The following is a 26,100-nucleotide window of genomic DNA, read 5'->3' on the forward strand; positions in this document are numbered from 1 at the left end:
GAAAAAGGAACACCTTGGTCGACATGGTCAAGAGGTTCTATCGAATATTATTTTCTACCTTTTCGGGTTTGAGGGACAAATTATGAAAAGGGACCTGATGGACTTTTCTTTTTCGTCTCTTTTTCAAACTCTCTAAATATGAAAAAGACACCGAGTTGCTCTTCCGTCGGACTCATAAAAATTAAATGACCAAAGACTTGTCACCATGACGAGACCGAGTTTATCCTTCCTAGGACTCGTAAAACTTACTAGGATGGATTCATTCAAAGAATGAACATATATGACAAGCATATGCTATCCCCTTCAAGCTTGTGATTAAAAATAATTGGGTTACTCATTAGAAATAGTGGGGAAAAATTGAAATTGAAACATCTCTTGTATAGGCATCATGTCGCTCTTGAACATGACACTCATCTGTTTCTCGTGTCGAGTTTGGGATATCCTCACTTAGTCACTTGTCCTTCCAAGTTTGGGTCATCCATTTTTCCTCTCATCTGACTATTCCACTTCGTTGTCATAACCCTTGGTCCTATGTTGAGTCAAATTCTACCACACTCCAGAGTCATGTTGCCGATATGTTCAAGAGAAGTCCTATCTACAGTTTGCTACCTATACATTGTCTTAACTTTTGCCACGGTCCTTGATCATACTTGTTTATTCCATTTTATTCCTTGTTTCGTGTTGATGATGAGGGAATCATTGTGACCCTCCTTCGACAGGTCATTTCCTGTCGACTTTAGCTCATTATCTAGCAAGATGAGTAAGAAAATCCCTTTTAGTACCTTAGAGCTTCCATGCTTAATGGAAAGTTCTTCGCATTTGACGACAGGTTTTCATCATTGGCATTTGATCGGATGATTCCACGAGTGTTCGACTTTAGCTTCATTTTTACATTCACGGATTGTATTGTCGTACCTTGAGAGCCATTTTCCTTATCGGTGGTTTCTCTTGTGCTTGTTAATGTTTCATATCATTGGCCAATAATCAGGTGGTTTTCTAGCATGTTCGACTTCGATATGTTCGTTCGCATATTAGAATTCATACTTTGATCAGCTTGGGGTGGAGTGCAAGACCCTGAGTTTTTTCTGCTATAACTCAAGTTGCGTGGAGTTAGGTATTATTCATGATTGTATACATGTTTCCTCTATACCAATGGCTTTGACCATACTGTGGGACCTTATATCTATGATGATGTCGATCCTTCTATATCGAGTGCCTGCATCGATATTGTGGATATTAGACTTCTAGACAATCCTTTTTCATTCGAATGGCTGTGCCCATACCATGGATAGTTTCACATGGTCCTTTCTATCTGTATGGCTATGTCCATACTCTGGATTCATGTTTTGATATATATGACATAGGTATCATATATGTATATGTATATGCGTCCTTGATCTGCAGGTCTCCTGACGATGTTTGTTATAGTCCTTGCACTAGATCATATAGCATCTCAACCATCACTCCCTATTCTTCCTTCATGCTTTAGGGGGCATCTGGTACACAGTATTTTGTCACACTTCCTACACTTCCCTATTTCATATCCCAGAGTGCCAAAACCTTGACAACTATGTAGTGTACCCATCATGATATGCAATCCAGATCCTCCCTGAAGAACTAATGAAAAGTTACCTTGAGTCTTTCCTGGGAAAAATGAGTTCAAAACCCTAATTTTTGGGTCAGTGCAACTATGACACTGCCCTCTCGTGCTGATGGCAGGTTGCACCATATGATCCTTGTGTTGCCAACATGACTTTTTCATGGATAACTGTGCTGAACCATAAAAGGCAAGTTTTCCCCAAGTGGAAGAGAAGCTTCGTGATCTAGAGGCTGCCAAAAGGACTAGTTGGATGATGTTCGTTGTGGATGTGGTCAAATTCTCCCAATATTACCCTTTGATCTTATCCCTATGAGCTTCATCCTTGTGATGAAGACCTTCCCCTATCTTTCGTGAGATCCTAATTCCCTCTCCATGACTGTAAATTCATCCCCCTCCATTCCCAAATGGTTGGTCTCTGATTATTTGCACCCTTATGCTAAGATAATTTCCTACATGCTATTCACTTTGGCTTGGAGAAGGAGTGCTTGGAGAGATTGAGCTTGGAATTGGACATTAACTGAAGGAGGGCTACTAACATCAAGGCCTGGGTTGTATGCTTCCTCTTTTGTTTATTAATATATACAACTACTAGTTCACTTTCCATGAATGCTTGTGTCAATGCTTCATTTATCTTAATACTCCTTGATCTATTAAGTGGATTAAATTTGATTATGCTTGTTGCACTTTTATGCTTTGTCATGTCTTTGGCCTCTTGTGTAGGTATTCAAATGCTATGAGAAGCAAGTACTGAGCTTAAGGAGCAAGTGATCGATCTTCAACAAAGGAGTGCATTATAACACCAGAGCAAGGTAGGTCTCCTTCCTCTTCTCTTATTTTGATTGTAATCTAGGAAAGTGTCTTATAAATTGTCTCGTTTGTTACTAGACCCACTGATTGGGCTAGAGGGATCATCTTTGTCTACAGAGAGGATTTACCTACTCAACAAGGGTGTAGTGGGGCTGCTGACCTTCGTGTTTTGTTGGCACATCATTGACAAACCAGGCACTTGCGGACGTAAGCGTGTGCATCCTTGAATAATGTGGGCCAGTAGAAACCGGCTCACATAACTTTATGCAAAATAGTATTTCACATGAAGTGGCCCCCCGATGGTCTGTCATGCAAATCATGCAAGACCTTCTCTGAATCATGTTCATCCAGGCACCTGAGAAAAATTCCATTACTGTGCTTTCTGTAAAGCACTCCATGCATCAACTGATAAGGTAAATATTTGAGGCGAAGTGCCCTCTTATGTCTCATGGAGAAGTGAGTGGGTATGGTGCCATGCTCAAGGTACTGGTGCACATCTTCATACCAAGAGTTTCCATGTGAAGTGGGTGGTGCTCGCTCTACATCATACATATCGATTTATTTCTCCCAATCAACGATCTCTTCTTCTTCCTCCTATGCAAGGAATGCTTCAACTGCGAGTCTGTAGAGACCATGACCCTTGAAAATATGAACTGGATTTATGTTAAGATTATACTCTTGCAATTCTATCATTCAGTTCGCACGTCTTTCACCCAACACTTGTTGTACAAGCAGTGACCTGACTGCTGGGTGTGGCATTAAGACTGTACAATGGTTCTTCAAGAAATAGGGTATGAAGTGTTTCAACACCTTGTATACTGTGTATGCTTATTTTTCAATGGAGGGGTAGTTGATTTTGGGTCCCTATATGCTTGCACTCATGAAGGAGATGGGACATTTGTTGTTCATCTCATCCTTTTGAGTGAGTACTACATCAAGCGAGTTGTCGGAGGTGAAGGTTTATAGAAATAAATCTTTGTTAAAATGTGGGTTGTAAAGTGTAGGTGCATCTTCTATAGCTTGCTTGATATGGGTGAATGAATTATTTTCTCTCTTACCCCAGTTGTAGATTGCATCCTTCTTGATCATGTCCTGCATAGGTTTCACTATCTGCACATAATTTGAGATGAAATTCTGGAGGAAGTTTATATTTCCCAAGAAGGACTGCATTTCTTTCTTGTTGGTTGCGTGAGGAATCTGTGTAATGGTCCAAACTTGGTCTGGATCAACCTTGATCCCACTTCTGGAAATGATGTGCCCAAGGAGGTTCCCCTTAGACACTGCAAATATTCTCTTTTTGGGATTCAAAGAAATCCCATATTTTCGGCATCGCTCGAATATCTTCTTCAGATCGTGTATTTTGACCGTTTTTTGAAAAATACAGTCACATCATCAAGGTACACCACTACATTATGTCCGATAAGTCCACAAAAGGTGATGTCCATGGCGTGCTGAAAGGTTGTGCATGAATTCACGAGCCCAAATGGCATTCTCCTATAGGTGAATGTACCCCACTTGGTACAAAAGGTAGTTTTTAGTCTATCATGTTCTGCTACTAGAACCTGGTTATATCTTGAAAAACCATCGAGCAAGGAAAACATTTCTGCCCTAGATACTATCTGTAAAATATGCTCCATTGACGACATAGGGTAGTTGTCTTTGTGTGAGGCACAGTTCAAGTTTCAAAAATCAATGCACAAGCGGATCTCCCCAGACTTCTTTCGTACATGAATTAAGTTAGAAACCCACGTGGAATGACAAATTTTGTAACTAATCCATGCATCTAACATCTTAGTAATATCCTTCTGTATAAGGGGTTGAAGTGACGAATGTACTTTTCTCAGCTTCTGCTGAAATGGCTTGACCCCTTCTTTGATTGGAATTACATGTTGGATTATTCCCATGTCATATGTTTTTAGATCATCATATGTCCACGCGAACACATTTCAATACTATTTGAACAAGTTGTTATGCTCTTGACATGCGAGAAGATTCTAGAATACCAAATATGTGCAAATACAACCCAGAACACAAAACAAAATGAGAAAAACAACAAGTATTTTATTATTCAGAGATGAAAACAATGTTCACTTGCCTCTTCGAGGGGGCAACCTCCAGCAGAGCAGAGCTCGATTACAAAATAAGACATGACATTCCACAATGGAGAGTCTCTATCCTTTATATAAGATTCATACATACAATACCATGGGTCATTACCATGGTTCTCTCAATACCATCTATCTAATACCATGGCCCGTTTGCAACTAATTGTGGTCCCTTTCTTAAATGCGAGTCAAACACTTACAATTATTAATACGGGCTTTATTAACTCTTTAACTAACTATAACTATGACTCGACCCTATTACATAAATAAAGGGGTTAGGGTTGGACCCTAACATGCCCTCCCCCATAAAAGGCAGCCTTGTCCTCCAGGCTGAAGCTATGGAAACTACTGAAGAATAGTGGTTGGTTCCCAGGTCGCATCTTCTCAAGAGGTGTCTTTCCACTTGACAAGGACTTTCTTCGTTGTGCGACCATGCAGATGTTGTTCTTGCATATCAAGGACCTATTTAGGTTGGAGCTAGAGTGAACCTTCTTCATCCAATTCAGGTAGACTAGTTTGAATTATGCAATTGTTCCCCACTCCTTTCTTGAGGCATGATACATGGAAGGCTGGATGGATTTTTGAAGTTGGTGGCAGTGCTAGCTTGTAGGCGACTGCTCCAATGTGCTGAAGTATTTGGTAAGTTCTGTAGAATTTTGGAGCTAATTTTTGGTAGCCCTTTTCGTTGAGTGATGTTTGGTTATATGGTTGCAGCCGCAGGAATACCTGATCCCCTTCTTGAAATGTGTGCTCTGAACAATGTTGGTTTTCCTGTTGCTTCATACGATTGTGAGCTTGATGGAGATTATCTTCGAGACAGGCTAGCATGGTTGCATGGTTCTGTAGGAGTTGATCCACTATTTGCACCTTAGAGCATCCAGGGATATAAGAAGTAGGGGAAGGTGGGAGTTGACCATACAGTGCTTCATATGGAGTCATCTTGGTGGCTGCATGATAGTTAGTATTATACCACTATTCAGCTAGAGGTAGCCACTGTACCCATTGATGTTGATTTTCTGAAGTGAAGCACCTTAGGTATGTCTCCAAACATTTGTTGACTGCTTCAGTTTGACCATCAGTTTGGGGATGATAGGAAGTGCTTAGTTGGATTTGGGTGCTTTGTAGCTTGAAACGTTCTTGCCAAAAGTTACTAGTGAAAGTCGGGTCATGATCAGATACAATGGAAGTAGGCATGCCATGTAATTTGAAGATTTGTTCCACGAAAGCTTGAGCCAAAAAAGTGGGGGTAAATGTGTGGGGTAGAGCAAAAAAATGAGCATATTTATAAAGTCTATCCACAACCACCATGATGATTGACTTGATGCCTGACTTTGAAAGACTAGTAATGAAATCCATAGAAACATCCGTCCAGATTGAAGCAGAGATGGGAAATGGTTGTAAGGTGCCTGGTGACTTGACTGTTTCTCCTTTGTGGCATTGACACACATCACATTTAGCTACAAAAGTGAGAATGTTAGTTTTCATGCCCATCCAAAAGAAAGAATGACAAGTGCGAGCATAAGTCTTATGAAAACCTGCATGACCTGCAGTGGGAGATGAGTGCAACTCTGCCAAAATGCGCGTTTTGAGGGTGGATATCGGTGATATAACTACTCTATCCTTGTAGCAAAGAATTTCATCCTTCCAAGAGTAGCCAACTGAGGAATGAGGATCTGCTCTCAAGTTATTAATGAGTTGGGAGAGAGAGGGATGTGAAAACCATTCCTTGCAGGCTTCTTCAATCCAATTAGGTATGGGAAGAGAGATTGATAGAAGGGTGCTCTCATCCTCAAATTGGTGTGATAAAGCATCCACTACTACATTGTCACACCTTTTCTTGTAAATTATCTCATAATCATATCCCAACATTTTGGCTAGCCATTTATTTTGCTGGGGCGAGGATAGACGTTGCTCCAAAAAATATTTGAGGCTTTGATGGTCTGTGTGGATTTGGAAATGCCACCCCAATAAGTATGGTCACCAGGTATCGACTACATGTAAGATGGCCATAATCTCCTTCTCATAGGTAGATTGTCCCAAATGTTTCCCACTCAGTTGTTGTCTGGTGAAAGCCAAGGGTTGACCCTCCTACATTAAGACAACACCAATACCAATACCGAAAGCATCACATTCAATCACAAAAGATTTGGTGAAGTTTGGCAGTGCCAATACCAGAGTGGAACACATGGCCTGTTTGAGAGCCATAAACGCCTGTTGTGCTGCATCAGTCCAAAGGAATGAATTTTTCTTGAGAAGATTAGTGAGGGGTATAGCAATGTGGCCATAATTGTGGACAAGTTTGCGATAGTAACCAGTGAGACCCAAGAATCCCCTCAAACTCTTCAAGGTTTTTGGTTGTGGCCAATCTTGCATTACACCTTCACGACCCATAATGTGGGCTAAATACTCGACTTGTTCCATGCCAAAAGAGCACTTGGAAAATTTGAGAAATAATTTATGATTCCGGAGAAGCTGCAAGAGCAGGTCTACATGCTGAAGATGTTTTTCCCAGGTGAGACTGTAGATGAGAATGTCATCAAATAAAACGAGGACAAATTTTCGGAGATATGGTTTCAACAGGTGATTCATGAGGCTTTGAAAAGTGGATGAGGCATTACAAAGACCAAATGGCATGACCAAGAATTCATAATGGCCTTCATGAGTTCAGAAATCATCCTTGGGAATGTCTACTTCTTTCATGCATATTTGGTGATAGCTAGAGCAAAGATCTAACTTAGTAAAGAATTGAGCACCATGTAGCTCATCTAGTAGATCATCAACAACCGGGATAGGGAATTTGTCTTTGACCGTGAGCTTGTTGAGGGCCCTGAAGTCTGGACACATGTGCCATTCCCCATCTTTCTTGAGAACCATGACCACTGGTGACGAATAAGGACTGATGCTAGGAAATTTGTCACCGGATTCAAGGAGTTCCTTGATGATTTTTTCAATTTCATTCTTTTGGGAGAAAGGATATTGATATGGCTGCACATTTGGTTGTTGTGCCCCTGGGACCAAAGTGATGTTATTATCATGTTCCCCTCTAGAGGGTGGAAGCTCCTTAGGTTTGTCAAATACATGTTGGTGTTGTTTCAAGACCTGTTGCATGTCAGGATGAATATGAAGAGTAGTGGGCTCGATGGCCTGGATGACATTAAACTAGGCGATAACTCCATGATGGCCCTTTTTCAACAACTTTTCCATGTGACGAGAGCTGATGATAGAAGGAGAACCTACCTAGAGTATACGGAGGGTATGCATGTGGTCATTCTGCTTAAAGCTCATGTATAACTATTGGAATTCCATGGTGATTGGGCCTAGTGTACGACGCAATTTAGTACCCAAGACAATGTCACAACCACCCATGTTAATTACAAACATTTGGGTATTTAGGTGGTAATCTCACATCTGAAGTTTGATATTTTCACAGCGACCTTCACATTTCATTGTCCCCCCATCAGCAATCTGGACTTGGAAATTAGAGACTGCCCTGACAAAACAATGAACAACTTCGGTAACTTGCTGATGGATAAAGTTATGAGTGTTGCCACTATCAATCAATACTACTACAGGGTGATGTTTAATAAAGCCTCTGATTTTTGTAGTTTGGGGTGCAGAAATGCCCACAAACGCATGTAGCGAGATAACTGGTTCCTCTGGGAGTTGATTGTCCTGTTGGGATTCCTCAACTTTGTCCTCTAGTACCTCAAGGGGTGGGGCTTCCTCAGATGAGCTGTGATCAATAACATCAGTTTGAAATAATTTGGGTTCCTTGCATTTATGCCCGGGAGGGTATTTTTCATCACAGTAGTAGCACAATCCTTGTTTTCTTCTTTCAGCCATTTCTACCGGAGACACCTTTTGAAACTTAAGTGTTTGGGTAGGGCCCTGAGCCTGGCTAGGGCGTCCCTTGGCTATGAAATTTGGACAAGGAGACTGGGCAGCTAAATAACGTTCCACTTTGATAGCCTTGTTGCAATCATCGATCCATATAGGAGGGCGGTGCATTGGGACATGTGCTTGGATGGCTTCTTTGAGGCCACTTATAAAAAATTCCAAGTAGAATTCATCTCCTAGACCGTCTATGCGGAAGGCCAATGTCTCAAAGGCTGCAATGTATTCTTTTACTGTGCCTGTCTGTCGGAGCTTAGTAAGATGATCCAAAAAATTAGATTCTTTGTCAAAGCGGTTACAAAGAGATTTTGTGAACACTTGCCAGGTTATGTTCTCAGGATATCATTTCTGATGTCAATGCCACCATTGCCATCTCTCTTGGTCCAAGTAAATTGCTCCCACACGTAGTTTAGTTGTATCATCCTGGATATCATTCAGAATGAAATATTGTTCCATTTGTGCTACCCATATTGCTGGATTAGAGCCATCAAATTTATACATGTCTAGCTTGGGTGGCCAAGGGTGGGAATGTTGGTGATTTCCATGGAAGTGAATATGATGTCTAGATTCTCCTTCCAGGTCGTCATCACTACCATGTGCCTCCCGATGCAACCCCAACTCGCTTGTTTTTAATTGGTACATGAATTTCTGCATCTGGTCTATTAGGTTCTGGAATGTATCCAACCTGTGTTCAAGGTGGTCCATGACTTGAGCTCTAGTTTCTACCATACATAGATCTTGATCACTTGCCGTCACTTTGAAAAATTTTGGGATCGCTTGAAAATTGAAGCTGACAAGGGAATGGTACCACTGCGATCAGTTCGTCGTCCTGATTCTTATGGGCTAAGTCTCTTAAAAGCGTCCCGGGAAAGACCATAATTTTTTTAATTTTTTTTTACTTCAAATGGTGTTTTACTCCCCGCTTATCAATACTACAGTGGCCAAATTCCAGAAAACTTGATCCTGCCCAATGTCCTACGAGAATTGCCCTAGGCTACAGAGCCACAAGCCTCACTGCACAAATGGTCAGATCTACCTATGAAACCCCCAACTATTGAATGTGAGTTGAACTGCGGCTGCGACGGAACCCAACTACTAGGTACTGTGGCAGTAGAACCTTGACTGGTGGATCTGATTGTTGCTGCGGCGAGAGAATCCCAACTGCTAGATCTGATCTGGAAAATAAGATAATGGGAGATATTCAGAGAGTTGAGGGAGCTATGGTCTCAAAGGAGTGTCAGGTGCTACATATCACAATATACATAAGGGTCCAACAATAGTACTTGGCCCAATATTTTAGGGCACTAACTAAGGAGCATCAACCTTACACTTAGTCGTACTACCCAACTACCCTATCGTATGCATGAGTAAACTCCCCGAGTGTTGTTCTTAGTGTACTGTAGCAGCAAGACGACCAATGGTTTAGCTAAGGTGAGGTTTTAGGTGAGCCTAGGGGGCTTTAGATATACCCAGAGGGTACGTGGAAGGCAGTCTATGCACGGTTCTTTCTAATGTGCTACTACTCAAAGGGGTACCCACAGGGGTTACAAGGGAGTCCAACAAGCATGACCACCTCTTGTATTTCCTACATCCATGCCTCCCCAAATCTGCAGGTATATGCGCTCAATGACAGATCCCGTGGTTTTAAGACGCCGGAACATGTCTCTAGCCTAAAAAGAAAATATGCAAAAAATGGAGGTACCACTGGCCCTAGAATGTGCTCTGATACCACTTGTTATGTTGTTGACCTGCGAGAAGATTCCAGAATACCAAATATGAGCAAATACAACCCAAAACATAGAACAAAATGAGAAAAACAACAAGTATTTTATTATTCAGAGATGAAAGAAATGTTCACTTGCCTCTTCGAGGCGACAACCTCTAGCAGAGTAGAGCTCGATTACAAAATAAGACACGACATTCCACCATGGGTAGTCTCTATCCTTTATATAGGATTCATACATACAATACCATGGGTCATTACCACGGTTCTCTCAATACCATCTATCTAATACCATGGCCTGTTTGCAACTAACTGTGGTCCCTTTCTTAAATGCGGGTCAACCACTTACAATTATTAATACAGGATTTATTGACTCTTTAACTAACTATAACTATGACTCGACACTATTACATAAATAAAGGGTTTAGGGTTGGACCCTAACACAAGCCGACAAAGGCTTGCCGCTCTTACTGTGTGCAACAAGTACTAAGATTGACGAACTTCAGATCTTGTTATATTCCTAGGTTTATCTATTCATGCATCATGGTGGAACTGTGGGTTTTGTTGTTCCTTGGCCCTTGAAAGTGGTTCTACAAGTCATAGAGATTTTTGAGATATACCACACTCTTGGGGATGAGTTTTCCTTTCTTGTCATTAGCTGCAGCTTGCAAAGACTGCTCGTGCTCATCTTTGTCAATTGTTGTGTCCTTGAAGACATCAACGTTGGCCATGAAGTGAAGTATCTGTTGATCATCGTCAAAAACACGTAAATTATTTATATTATCAGGGACATAAGGCTTGTACAAAATTTCAACAGTAAAAATATCCCTAAGTCGTGACATCCTAGCAGCTGCGTTTGCCAAGGCATCAGCAGCTGCATTACGCATTCTTGGCATAACAATGATATTGAAAGCTTGGAAGTTAGAGATTAGTCACCATACTTCTTGCTCGTAACTTTTGAGATGAGGTGATAAATAGTGTATGGTGTTACATACTTGTTGTACCATGATTTCTGAATCACCTACCAGTTTGAGTGCAACAACATTGAGGCTAATGGATTTGTGCAAGCCCAATACGAGTGCTTCATATTCAACAGTGTTGTTCATGCACTCGAACTCCAAGCGACTCGAGATCAAATGTTTCCCGTGCTTCGGGTCTATCAAGACACACCCAACTCTAGAGCCATCCTTTGTCTTTGATCCATCAAAATACATGGTCCACAACTCGTCTGTAAATGGACCACTTGATGCGCTAGTATGACTACTGCTACTGCTACTCCTACTGCTACTAGTGTTACAATGTACTGTACAAGTTTTGTTTCCATCAGTTGGGCATGGAAGGAGAAACAATTGCATGTCTGGTGGGGTTGGAGCTGGCTGTGCAAGATAACACCCCAGCTGTGTTTCTAAGAGGTAGTTGCCGAACATGAGTTCCACAAAAGGCAACGGTTCATTCTCACCATTGATGGGAGTGACATTGTGTTTCATGTATCTCTCGGATAACACCTGGATATTAATTATTTTTTCCTAGTACAAAAGCCATAAGTGTGACCAGTCTGTAGTAAAGTACCCATTCAACTTGCTGGACCAGTCTCTGCTAAGAAGTAAGCTATACACTTTTGGTATGTCCACAATGACAATGTTGACGCACTGGTGAACTCAGATGCCATGAGATAATCAGATGATCACGTCCTGGAGTTCACCAATGGCTGGTACGCACGCTCCATCTAGTTGGATGATCTTCACAGATGTCTTGCTCCATTGCGCATTGATCTTCTTGGAAATATAGAGTGGCATGACATTGGCTGATGTGCCAGAATCAATCAAACAATTGTGAACATTGTAGTTAAAAATTTCAAATGAAAGCAATAATGGAGGGAAAACAAATTTTGCTTCTTCCATCTAGAGTGTGTTGAGCACAGTTGTGAGTGAATTGGGAGATGTGCTTGCTCCCTTTCTAGTAGAGGTTGTGCTGTCTGCGGATGTTTGCCCCAATGCACGCAGTAGAATATCCCTCTGACCCTGGATATTAGCTAACTTGAACAAAGACATGTTTGCACGAGTTTTCTTCATATCTTCCACAATATTGTAATCAAGAGTGGGTAAACTCACTGAGATGTCTGGGGTTAGACTTGTGTTTTTATGTCCGATAGAGTGTTTTGAAGTTGCCTGCTCATGGACGTACTCTTGTTTGCAATTGTATTCCCGAGCTTGCTTTGTGATTTCTTCTATTGGATGACTCGTGGATCAACCTTCCTCAACAGTTCAAGCCTTTCTTTCATCTCCCAAATCATAGGGGAGCCCCTTGACTTCTGAGATTGTATCAACCACATTGCTTTGGGGGCTACTTCTCGCTGTTCATTTTCTGTGCTGCTTGCGAGCATTGATACATGTTGATCACCTACCCAGTGCTAGGTGCCTCATCAGATGCAACATCTTCCTCATCATCTTTGTCTCTCAGCTGACACTATGCATTTTTTACCGTGTTTGGTATATGGTTTCATATTGAGTCTGCAACTCGTTTCCATTCTGGACAAGTTCCTTCCGAGTGACAATCTAGATGGAATGAGCAAAAATATTCATTCGTGCACAGTTCCGTTTGGAACACTGAGCTGGAGCTCTGTGCAGTTTTAGCTAGGAAGTGATTGCCACCTGATGAGATGCTCCCCTTCTATTGTTTAGGAGGTCGGATGCTTGCAGCTGTCTCGATCTTTCATTGCTTTAGCTCAGACACCTCTGTTGTCAAGTTCTTGACAAGATGAGTAAGGGTTTCAATGTCACTTGCTTCCTTGTATTTACCCTTGCCCACCATAGCCTGGGACTTCCTGCTCGAATCTTTGGAGTATTTTGCTGGTTCATCATCCTTGATGACTCCAATCGCACAGAGGTCATTTCCACAGTGATCGCCTATTCGTAGTTCTCAAGTAACGTTTGTTTCGCATCTCGCTTGATGAACTGCACGGTAATAGTTAGCAGTGCAGACATATAATAGTTGACAGTGATGGAGTCAAGAGGTTTTGTGTCTACTGCAAACTTGTTCAATATGCGTAAAAAACTCTGATTAAAATCTTTCACTTTTTCTTTTGTCTCCATCTTCAGACTGCCCATCTCTTTGAGCGACATGGCAGGGGTCTTATCATCAGCAAATTTTTCCAAAAACATTCTTTTGAACATACCCCATTTATGGATGGAATTGACAGGAAGGATGTGATACCATACCGCTACTTGGCCATCCAAGGTACACGGAAAAAATCTGCATGCAACGTCGTCATGCCATACCTAAAGCATCTGCAGTTATAGGTAGAAGTTGTCCAAGTGGTATTTTGCCTTGACTATCCTGTCAGGGTCATAGTTTGTCAACATCCTCTCTAAATGCTTTTTCATCCTGTGCAAAGCACCCGAGATAGCCAATGGTCCCTGAGTTATCCATTCCAAGTTTTGGTTAGCCATCTCTTCTTCTTCTTCGTCCTCCTCTTCTTCTTCAAAATCTTATGGTTCTGGCTCTAAGTTTGTTGGTTCGTCTCTGCCTTCGCCTCCTCCAATGTCTTCCCCTTCATCTCCTATATCAGAGCCTGAGCCCAAGATCACAAGAGTGTCATGTTCTCCTTGTCAGAAGACTGGAGGTTCATCTTTGTTCTCAACATCTTCTGCCAGACCTACGAGCGTGGTAATAACTGCTTCTTCCACTAATGAGACAACAACTCCTGTGGGAGTGGTCTTTGGCTTCTTTGATGCGTATGGAAGATCTTGCATTCCTGGGATCAGTCTGAATGCTTTGGCAAACTGACGGGTGATGGGATGGATAGAGCAAAGGTGATGATATGAAATTTCATGTCCACGTCTAGGAGGTGAGGAATAAACAACTTCAGAGTTACGCGTAGGTGAGAGGGAGTGCGAGCTACTTCCTTGACCAGATGATTGATGAGTGGGGGTGAGAGGAAATTCAGCCATAAACAATTGGCGACCCTCCTTCTAGCGCTAGAAATGTTGACGATGCTGGACACGCCAAAATTTAGGGGATCTCCCAGATATGAAGTCCCAACTAGACCTCACATTGTTTGGTGCAGGAGTCTCATCCAGTACGATGACCCAGTTGCCATTATCTTAAAGATATGCCTTAGCTCTTGCTTGTCATCACATGAGAGTTGTTTACTTAGTCTTCTAACAACGAGGTTCACGTGCCTGGTGAGTGATTAGTGTCGCTTGTGTCAAGGTTCTTTCATTGCAGAGGGAGAGGGTGGGAGTGAGTCTCAAGTCGAAAGGGAATAGTCCCAACTCTATTAGAGACACACAACACAACAGGGCATGCACAGATTCCAGCGGAGTAGTCCACATGGATGTGACAGTCACAAACACAAGGTGAACAGATAACACATACAACACCCAACGGAATAGTCCACACGAGTGCGAAGGTTGTTATAACAAGTTTACGGGAATGAATCTGTTGAGTGTCCAACGGAATAGTCCATGCAGGTGTGACAACGTTAACAACTAATACAACACATTTCCAACAACATATGTACTAAAAGAACTTAAATGTTTCAACTATCTTAATACAGGTTAAAGGAACATGCATTACAAGCATCCAAAGCATAGTCTTACAAATGACTATAATATATGTGTGAAAACATGTTGGCCTATTAACAAGCTTCTGAATTAAGGAAAAGTTCCAAGATGCATCCATACACCATTACATCACTAACCCTGATAGCGGGGCATTGGAGCCACTGCTCACTCCTCAAAGAAAAGACTACAGACTCTCAAGGCTATGTCGGAGGAGCCAAGGTGAAAAAGTCCTTTGCATGTACAAATGAGGGGTATATGTAGCCAAGGGTGAACTTGACCCTTGTGACTCTTCGACTTCCATCATGACTATTTGTCTTACATGACTTTTCAACTAACATGTCTCTTCAAGTTTGTATGTGGGTCTCTTGGACTTCCACATTACATTACATTGATTACAATAGTATGGCCCATAGTATTGATGTGGCCGAGATGACTCATGACATGACTCGACATGAGAGTGGTGGTATGTTCATGCTAATGGTGGTGTCCATGTCAAGATGCAGTGCTGCTAAGTGATGAGTGTGCTCTTGGTGTATCATAGATTCACCTTCGCATGGAAAGGTGTGCGGAGTCTTCGATGGTCTTGGTGTTCGTTTGATGTTGCACGTGCATGTATCCTCTTTGCTGATACTTGGCATGCTTCATGTGTTCATCCGTTCGCGAACAAGTCTCCTATCATGTGCTCCTTATTCATCCCATTCATCGTCACGCCATGTCTCATCCATGTACATGTATTTGCAATCACTCATGATGAGACAACATCAAATCTAGAAATATCCTAGTCTACCATGATGCATCATATTTTGTTTTCGGGTGCAGGTGACTGTGAGAGAGGACAAGGCTCTGAAACTGCACAGAGCACATTTTAGGTCGGGATGCGAGCTCTGGGGCACTATTAAGAAAAATTGTGTAGAGGTCACTAGGAGGCTGGGATGAGCATTCCGGAGCAACAATGACATTCTGCGGGATCTGTCTCAGCTGGGAGGTAGAACTACACAATTTTTTCAGGGAGGTAGTGTAGGTAGCAGGGAGAACGTTGGCAGTGAAAACTGCGCATATTCTCAGGGGAGGCTGGGAGCGGGCTTTCGAGCTTACTGGCCAAAACTGCACAAAACTGGGAAGCATGCATGCAGTACATGTCTATGCATTTTCTGGGCTGAGCGGGGTGTCGGACAGTTAGAGGACAGTCCAAGAAAACTACACAGTTTTCAAGAGGAGAGGGAGGTCGGGTGATAGGGGGACTGGATGACATAACTGCACAATTTTTAAAGATAGTGTAGTGATAGGCAGTAGGTGTTTGTCCCTCAAGTCTGCGCACTTTTTTTAGTCAGCGGAGGCAGGCATTCTCACAACTTCTGCACAATTTTTTGGAGGAGTGAAGCCTGGGGTCACTACCGAGTCAAACTCTCTGGTTGACCAATGGGAGGTTTGATAGATTGGCTTGTGGGAAATGCATATTGAGACAATTTCTTGGGAAACTTTTGTGTTGTTCTGGGTGACAATGAGCCAGGTCGATGCTAGGATTGTGCAATGTAGACTGCCTGGGAGGCAACCTCAAGCTCTGCGCAATTTTGGGTAGCAATACTTGATCACTGAGGGCTGAGATTGCGCAGTGGAGCTCAGCAGAGGTCCGACTAATGGAGGGTGGTGTGGTCAATATATTTTCGGAAAAATGACTAAGTGTTTGAGTAAGTGGACTTGTGTATACATGACCTTGCAAACACAAAATCAATGTGATTGACCAACGGGCGTGAGAGACAAGTGCAACACTTGAGATAGATCGTTGAATGACTACGATGACACTTGCATGACATTGCATACAACTTTGTGTGTGAGTGCGACAGATGCTTACATAGTGAATACAAATTGTACACATGAAGACAAACCTTCAACATATCCAGAACATGACTGCAAGCATGATATTGTGACCAACATGCTAAAAGATGTCCGGTGAACGGTCAAGAAAAGAGGGTGTCAAGGCTTGACACGAGCTCATGGGATGAGCTCGAGTGTTTGCAAACATCAAGGAAAAAACCAAGGAAGGATTCGAAATTTGATGCACGCCAAAATTTTGGAGGGTGTTGCAAACGCTACAACAAATGGCAAACACTAATTCTAGTAGTGGAACATTAAGTCACTAACTAGTAGTGGAACAAGAAAAGGAGCTAACTAAATATTTGCAATTGAATATATTATGAATAATATGTTCAAAATTTTCATCCTCTGATTGTAGTTTCACACCATCTTGTACCTGATTGCAACCATGATCAGCTAGATAAAGATCAAAAGGATTTAAGGGGGTTGTTGGGGTGATAGATTTATCAAACATATCCTGATACAATGGATAGTGTGCTAGAGGTTAAGAAGGATTGAAATACTAGGGAGGAGGAACAATTTTACTTAAATCAAATTGAACTTGAAAGAACAACAAATCAACATCACTGTCATCAATGTAATGGTAAAAGATAAGCATACCGATATGAAACTCATATTGGCCAGGATCTTATAAAGATTCAAGATCTTTACAACCAACCACTTCATATTTATCATCCAATGACGTGAGAATTAAAGAAAATTTAGGATCATTATGAATTAAAAGAACATCCCAATTCACAAATGGAGATTGTAAACTGTGAGAGACAGATTCTGAATCAGTACCTCGCAAATCCAAGTCATCAGAAGAAGAGAATATATCATCCGATGTACTTGGATATTCACCACCATATGTGTTAATAGAAATAGGGATGTCACGGTGATGGTTATTCAAAGTCTCACCGTGGATGTGACGTTCAGAGTCACATGACAGGTTATCAAGATTAACATATCATAGATCAACCAAAAAGGCAAGATTATCATTTTCAAAGAGGGAGGAAAGATAACAAATATCCTCAATACTTTTCTCCTCTACATGTGAAATACAACTACCTTGCTCTCAATTACTGCTTCAAACAACATACTGAACATCATTAAAAGTTGAAGTAGGTGACACCAACAGATCATGAATCAAGGAATCATGAAATATAGATGGTAGAGGTTTCAGAATATCCCCAGAGATAATTGGGTTTTCATTTGGATTAGATTCAAGATTGGACTTATGTACTTTAATATGACCTTCAAAACTTGAGGGATCACCTTTCACTTCAGGGTCCATGCAATTACTGAACCATTCCAAGTTTTCCTCAGTAAGATGTGAATCATAAGAATTGGATGGAGGATGAATGGATAGATCAATAGTTTGATTTTCAGATCTCTCAACTTTAACTTCATTACCAGGGGGCACCTAAATTGGTACTGGAAAAGGGGGAAGACAAGGAAAAAAATGAATAATAGGTTCCTCCTCAGAAAATTGAAGTATCCCATGGTTTGTAAAAGTTGGGGATAGAGAAGCATCAAGGGGTTCAGATTCAAAAGATCTCAAAGAGAGTAGAATCAAATTCTAAAAAATTTCCATGATGAAATCTGAATCAATAACTCCCTTGGGAAATTCACAACAAAGGTGAAGAAACTGATTAAGAAACTCCTTCGTAGATTCACCAGGTTCCAATCTAAGCAAGTCAATTAGATCACATACATCTTGATAATCATACATTTCGAAAGCTTCGCGAAACTCCTTATCAAGTTTCTCAAATGAATGAATAGAAGCAACAGGTAATGAATAACACCATTTCTTAACTCGACCTTCAAATGTGAGGGTGACCAACCTGGCCATGACATATTTACAATGTATTCCATTAGAAAGACAAAAATGCAAAAATTGAAAGAAGTTTTCAAGGATAGTTAGTTCACTCTTGCCACCAAACTTGGATTGAGACAAGTCATGAATGATTTCCGTAGGGATAATAAAATCAAGCTCCATAGAAAGACATCCCGGGATTATGATTTGGGAAAGATCCATTTAATATAAGAGATTCAAAACAGAATCGAATGTCACAACTTGCAATCTGGCCCTCCTTCTAGCGCCAAAATGTTGATAGTTCTTGATACCACTAACATACAGGGGGTCTCCCCCGATGTGAAGTCCCAATTAGACATCAAGCCATTTGGAGTAGGAACCCCATCCAGAGTATTAGCCCGAGAGCCATAACACAAAGGTTCATCTTGGTTTCAATGGATAACATAAGAGATTATATACATAAACCTTGAATAAGAAATTAAGTTGACATTGTGAAGAACCAATTACATGATGTAAAAGGAACCTTCACGGGAGGAGACGAGAAGTGAGTCTCTAAGAGGAAAGTAATAATACTATCCTAGAAGAGGTAGACAAGAGCATGAAAGTATCCGTTAGTGAAACAGTTCATACAACGATATTAAAGCGAATACAACACACATTCAACAAGATCAGTATCGAAGCCACCGTTATGGTTCAATTTATCTAGTACATATGATCACAACATATACCGTAAACATCCCAAGAATAGTCCTAAAACATTTTCAATACATGCATGAAAATGTGTTGACTCATAGAGCTTCAATTATAAGGTGAAAGATCCAAGTACATCAATTCCAATGGCAAACACTAGTTCCAATAGTGGAACATTAAGTCACTTCTTGCTTCTCCAAATAATAGTTTTTTCTCCTATGCCAAGTAGAAAAGCCAAGACTAGCTCTCCAAAGCTTAAGCCTCCAAAAGCCTTTTGCTTGAGTTATGAGGTTGCTTTTATAATAAGGGGAATGACCTTTCATATCCCCATGACTCTTGAATTACCCTCATGACTCTTGGAATTCTAATGTGTCCTTTGGACTTCTAAACAACTCTTGAACTTCCAATGTCTTTTGGACTTCTCCTAAAGACATTTTGTCCATATATAACTAAGTGACTTTTCATATTCCACATATGACTCTTGGACTTCCACTTATTTGTGTTTACAATGATTACAATAATACATCATGACCTCCACATCATCATGTGATGAAACTAAACACGTCACTATCTTGGATGACTGGGACACGACAGTGACTGATGACATGGATCTGCTTCAGTGGTGACATGGATGCCATTTTGTCTGTTTTTTATCATCATCTTCTCATGGTGCTTCCACCCTCCAAAGGGTCTTCAAAATTTGGAGTTTTCATGGTGCTTTGATCATTAAATTTTAGATGTATTATTGGTTCTTCTTGTGCTTCCTTTGTTTATTCGCTTTACCTGATCTTCCTTGTGTGTGCTTGCCATAAGGTTCCTGGAACACTTGTTTCTACAATCACTCATGACGAGCAACTATTCGTCTAAAAATCTCCTACTCTACCATGTTTTATGCATATTTTCTTGTTTATGTCCTTTTGACATGCTTAAAATGGTCAACAGGGCTTCAGGGCGCAAGGGTGCACTCGAAAAGGTTGAAAGATGGAAGAGGAGGAGCTTCGGGGCTTTAACATGTGCTCATGCACCCTAAGGAAGAAAACAATCAAGGCAGGGCACATGTCGCAAGTCGAAGGATGAAGGGGAAGGCTTTAGGCTTCCAAAGTGTGCTATGCGCCCAAGGGAGAGAGAGAGGGCATAGGGCACACTCTCGAAGACTGAAGGTTGAGGCTTTGTGCCTTCGGGGTGCACTCATGCAGCTAGGAGGACTCAAGAATGGTGCAGGGTGCACTCTTGAAGGTTGAATGTTGAAGCTTTGTGCCTTCAGGGTGCGGTAGTGCACTCAAGTCAAGTCAAGAGGGCGCAGGGCGCATCAGGGAAGGCTGAAGGGTTGAGCTTCAGGTCTTCAAGATGCGCAAATGTGCTCAAGAAGTGTGCATTTCTTCGAGTCGAAGGAGTGTGCTCAAGGAAGACTTAGTCTCTTTTTGAGGGTGCAATTCGGAACATGGAAGGGGCTTCGTGCTTTTGGAGTGCACCCAACTCTGTAAGAGGGCACAGTGAACACTTCTGAACAACGAGGAATCACCCATCAAGGCTTTGGAGTGTGTTCATGCGCTCTTGACCTTAATGGACTCACTTGAAATCAAAATTTGTCCAAGTCTGCATGATTGGTCGAGGGGTGGCCAAGATGAGTTATGGACATAAAACTACATGCGACATATACCAACTCATCGAGAAAACTTAGACAAACTTAATCAACAAGGAATATTCATGAAAACGCCACACTATGCACATTCCCCAACTATAAATAGTGAAGTGTACGCGACTGCAACCCGAAAGTGTCGTTTTACAATAAGAAAGATGTTGTGACCACGAAAAGCACATAAATATGTTCTAATTGATGCGACGACACTTGAGAAGGTTCAAGAACACTTCAGACAAATAAAACAACACGAAACGATACTTGGTGACCAAGGCAACACTTGATACGACCATGAAGTAAGCTCCAAAATTAAAATGTAGTAAAATTTTAGAAGATATTGTAATAGCGACAACACAATATTAAACAATAATTAAAAAAAATTAATAACATTACCATAAAATACACCTTCACATGACTAGATGAATAATGCTTTATTCCATTATAAATATAAGTTATATAATTATGTTGTTTTCTTTATGTGTTTTGAAGAAGAAAGTTATGAATCCTATACATCCATTATAAAATTGGTATTCGCTGACCATAACGCTTATTAATCAGGTGTTAAAATGTGTTAAAAGTTTAATAATGAAAAGATGATATATGTTATTCTATGGAGTGTGACGGAAGGTTAGTTCCAGATGAATAAAATGCGAAGGTTTCAGAAAAACACTTCGAAGTACTCTCAATAATTAGCCAGAAAATTACCTCATTCAAAAATAACAAATCCTTCCAGAAATAATTTGTTAATAAATACCATTATATTACTGAAGTACAAATGGAAATAGCTATACAGTGGAAAACTCCATATCCCATCATTTAGCACTATAATAGTATATAATCTATACTGTCATCTAGTGCTCGATGGTAGTATATAAGCTTTATGGTAAGAAGAGCCACTTAAAGTCTGCTACAATATTTAGATAAGATGGATTAAAACATACTGCCAAGTTGGCGAATGGTTTGTAATTGTGAGCATCAACATAAACTTGGCGAATCGCTGCAATGCATCCCAATACTCCCAAGATTGAAAAAACGACAGCTATGAGGGTGTTGATCCAGAATATCAAACTCCTCTTTGAAGGCTTGAATGTTATGTTGTAAAAGGCTACAGGAAAAACGAAGTCCAGAGGTATGAACCCAAATGCGCCGATGACTGCCATTATGTCCGCACAAAATGGTAGCATCGCTGCAATCAAAGTAGCCACGCTTACGTATACTGAGCGTAACAACAGTCTTGGTAGGAGATTCCGTAGAGAAAACCTTCCATTGCTCGCATCTCCCGATTTTGCCTCCAAAACTTCAAATGTAGGCTGTGAATATACCTGAAACATGACCTCCCTTCACTTTCACATTACCAAATATGACTCAACATATCCTTTTTCTGTGGTTCAATTTAGATAAAACGTGTAAATTAATGGATAAAAAGCTATATACCAAGACAAATGCGAATAACTGGACAATAACACAAATGTTGGCTGTAAAGAGCAGCCAATTCGGGATAAGGGAGCGCTCTCGGGTAGGAGCAAAGTTGATGAGTATGTTGCCTTGTGACTTGTTACCGAATGCCCAGTAACCTGATACTGCCACCGAGAAAAATGTTGATACCACCACTGTGTAGCATATGCACAAACCTTTGAACATTTTGCCAGAAACAGGAGGGGCCAGTGTTGCCTGCAAAACAGTATATGCTTATGGAATCAGTGCCAAGATTTCAGAGTTATGTACACTGTGTCCCTTTGCAGGAACTGATGTCTGACATATCTGCTTAGTTCCTCCTGCAACCAAGGAGGTGCCAAGAAGATGCATCTGATGATTCATTGTGATCCAAACTCTGCCCGTGGGGTATAGCCTAGGCCGTTAGATAAAAACTGTTAAGACTCTCTATGACATTTACCCTTTCTACAGAAATTTTATCTTAATCCCTGACAGAATTTTAACAAACCCCCTGACTCCAAACTGTCCCAACAATACTTTATCTGTTTATCTGCAATAGTTATCTTTTATATTGTTTCTTCAGGTAGCTGTATAAATTATCAAAAACAAAAACAAACAAACAAAAACTCCTATCTAGAGTCCTTAAGTAAATAGTGTATCAGAAATGAGTCTAGTTGACCTGGATCTCTGGAATAATCCCATTTCCATATATGGTTGCAATCATTGCTATGGAATTGAAGACTTTAAAGACCTTGCTGGCATTGCTTCCAGTGTCGGAATAATCTTTTTCTGGATTCAGTTTTGAATGTCCTGAAACAACCGATTCATGTAAGAATATTTAATCATAAGGTCGCAAATTTAAAATATGGCTATTAGTTGCATTGTTATCTGCAAACGAGTGATTAACAACAAACCTGCATGAATCGATCCACCAACAACGCATAAGCTGTATAGCAAGCACATGATGAGGGAAAGCAAGTTCATGTGGCGAAGAGAATGGAAAGATGGCATCTGGGACAAGAATAGCATTACAATGCCGAATAATATGATGAATTCATACAACTTCATGTCTCCATTGGGATGATAAATCAAGTAGATGAACTGCAAACATTTACAGCATATGCAAAACGGTTAGCAGTGGGTCTATTAATAATACAGATCCCTTTGGCTCTGATTCAGAAAAATATCTTTCATCTGGTTACTGATTTGGAGCCATGAAGTTTGCGGAAATCCCCCAAAACTGCCACGTATTCAGGGGACTTTATATATTATCATATATCTTCCAGCAAAGCTAGAAATGGCAACCGAAACTAAGATCTTCAAGGTAGGATTAAGAGAAAAACCTTCAAGCTCTGGCCCCCAAACAGAATGGAGCCAATGACAGAACCCAAGCAAACTGCGAATTGCATCGGCGCCACTGCCAATCGAGCCCATCTGGGTCCTATGCCAAAAGAAGAAAAGCATCATCTTTCTGATAGATGGAAATTCCAATCGAGAAATCTAGCAAATTGGGAATGAGCCATGATCAATAAAGAACACACCTAAAATGTCTCTGGCCATGTCTCTGAAACGGAGGTGGCGGTTGCCCTGGGATTCCTGGCGCTCCAACACAATGGATATGAGGTTGTATGAATAAAATGTGACGGCAGCTCCAACTATGAGACAAAAAATCCCCGCAAACCATCCCAACGATGTAAATGCAAAAGGCAGACTCAGCAGGGAAGGCGCTACTATGGATGTAGTCAAATGGTAACCGGCGTGCAACCAGTTGCCTGCAGAATAAACATACACATAAATTGTTAGAGTGTTTTTAGCTAACATAAAAATATATAACCCAAAAAAAACCAGAAAGGAGACCTTTGGATTCCAAGACAAATAAAGCTCCTGCATCCAGATGATCCTTTGATTCGATATCACTTTTGCCATTTCTCAATCCACCCGACTCTGCATCGCTTCCCATCGTCATAGTTTGATGTGAATCCACCCGGAATCAATTGTTCATCACTTCCAACTCCCGGCACACTATCTTAGCTAACTAATGGAATTTGCAATGATTATATAGATTCGATCCACTCCGACCACCCGATCTGCTCGGACCACTCAATTACTAGTATGTGAAAGCGGAGGTACGAGTCAAGATGCGAGTCAATTTTGGATCAGAATGGACCTTTCATTCCCACGATTATTGCGCGACCCTGTTTCGTTTTTGTGTACATTGGTCGAGAGTTTTTCGCTTCCCGTCAAGCGGCGGTGCCGTATAACGAAAGTTCACTTCCCACTGAGGTCAGACTCCTTGAGAATCGGGTTCCTTGATGACTTTATAATATATGATTTGGTTTAAACATATTTTGGTTTGAAAAACTGATAATTCATAGTTTAAAAAATTTCAATTTTTTTTTTTTTCCTTGGGATTTCATGGTCAGAATATAGCAATTTTAAACAAATTTGAAATTTCATGATTTAAAAAGGTAAACTCGAAAAAATTAAATAAATTATCTTTTTCGGATGCTAAACTTTAGGATAACTATAAAAACTTTTAGATATGACCATAATAATATTAATTTTTTTAAATAAATTATCCTTTTCGTATGCTAAATTTTAGGATAATTATAAAAACAAAATTAATAGTATATATGTATTTGTGTGAGGGGCCATTTGTATTATTGGTAGAATTGGAAATTACATCGAAGTGTGGGATGTTTTAGGTCACTCTCTTGCAAGGGAGATCTAGTCGTTGTTTAAAATAAATTCTTTGAAGAGATGTACAAGATAACTGAGTAGTATAGTGTTTTAAAATTTTACAGTACAGAGAGTCAGACGTAACTATCTAAAAGGAATCATCAAAAACAAAATAATAATATAATGAAGTCATGATATACAATCAAGTAAATGGGTATGAATTAGTAGCAACATCCTGGATTGGGTGTTTGTCATCCCTGGCTATACCCCCAGTTGGGGACAGGATTTTTAGATGTTGCTCTATACGCTCCATCTTAAGATTCAAGTCCTTCATGTGTCGATGTAGGTGCTCAAGAGTGTGAAGAATATTCGCTCAATGCTCATGCCAATAAAAAAGAACTCTACCCATCAAGAATTTTGTGTGCCATTAGAGGTTAATAGTCTGCATGTATTGGTTGTACCTTCCCCAAGTTTGGCTAGTATTAAGGATTCATTCTTCCAGCTTTGTACGAACTTATGTGTCCAAGAGATGAGCTCTTTGCGCAAAGCCCTCTCCCTCGGCACGAGTAAGTTATTCCTATATGGGACTTGGGGTGAGGCCTCGATATTTGGTGGCAACTTCTTCCAAATGTGGTGCATCCTCGTACTACCCCTGTGAGCCATCTCATGGTAGTAAGAAACCCCTCTACAAACTTGAGCTCGACGGAATGACATGGGAACAAGTTTTGAGAGGTTAGAAAAGAAAGGCTCCAAGGAAGGGAGAGGGAAAGTTGGACAAGTTCCAAAGAGGCTCCACATCACAGGAACACGGAGGAGGTGGAAACAACTACAGAAATAATCATCACTAGAAACAACCAAACTAGCCCAACAATGGTGAGAAGACTAGGGGTTGGGAAATGTTAACAACCAACTGTAGTGGGGCAAGAAAAGAGACACCTTCAAAGCCCAGAGAGGGTGAGAGAGTGTGGGAAGAAACCAGACGGCAAAACATAGATAAGTCTAATAGCAGGTAAAGGGGGGCTGAGCTAGATGGGTTCAGAAGATTGAGAAGGAGCATGCAAAAAAAGGCCCAAATATCAGATACTAAAGCGAGGAAGCGACCATATTGAGTTGAAAGTTATGAATCCCAAGGAGACTAGAGATATGATAAGGCCAAAATAGAAAAATCACCAAGAAAATGGAAATAATTGACTGAGGGGAGAGACGATATTGACCTACTCACACTACAGACAGAGCAAACGCTGAATATCTATGAGGAAGGAGAAGTATTCCAGTTGTCAGGGCAGTGGTT

General features: G+C 40.8%; 1 protein-coding gene across 1 annotated transcript; it reads right to left on the reverse strand.

The window, feature by feature from the left end:
* Positions 1–21,469: 21,469 nt before the first annotated feature.
* Positions 21,470–24,213, reverse strand: LOC149178958 (GABA transporter 1-like). Its single transcript, XM_089423758.1, has 7 exons — positions 23,988–24,213; positions 23,672–23,902; positions 23,474–23,571; positions 23,045–23,231; positions 22,810–22,940; positions 22,131–22,367; positions 21,470–22,018 (listed from the first exon to the last, which is right to left on the reverse strand). Exons 1-7 carry the CDS (start codon positions 24,094–24,096, stop codon positions 21,575–21,577), a joined length of 1,437 nt encoding a protein of 478 aa, XP_089279884.1. The 5' UTR covers positions 24,097–24,213; the 3' UTR covers positions 21,470–21,574.
* Between the last annotated feature and the right edge of the window lie 1,887 nt (positions 24,214–26,100).

The sequence above is a fragment of the Pinus tabuliformis genome, chromosome 4_1 (genome assembly GCF_031772625.1).
Source record: "Pinus tabuliformis cultivar Carrire ecotype Pingquan chromosome 4_1, CPIR1, whole genome shotgun sequence".
NCBI classification, from domain to species: Eukaryota; Viridiplantae; Streptophyta; class Pinopsida; order Pinales; family Pinaceae; genus Pinus; species Pinus tabuliformis.

Coding starts and splice junctions, on each gene's coding strand:
- LOC149178958 (XM_089423758.1), bottom strand. CDS start 24,096: ATGACGATGGGAAGCGATGCAGAGTCGGGTGGATTGAGAAATGGCAAA. Junction 23,572..23,671: donor CATGGCCAGAGACATTTTAG/GTGTGTTCTTTA, acceptor CTTTTGGCATAG/GACCCAGATGGGCTCGATTG. Junction 23,232..23,473: donor TTGGGGGCCAGAGCTTGAAG/GTTTTTCTCTTA, acceptor AAATGTTTGCAG/TTCATCTACTTGATTTATCA.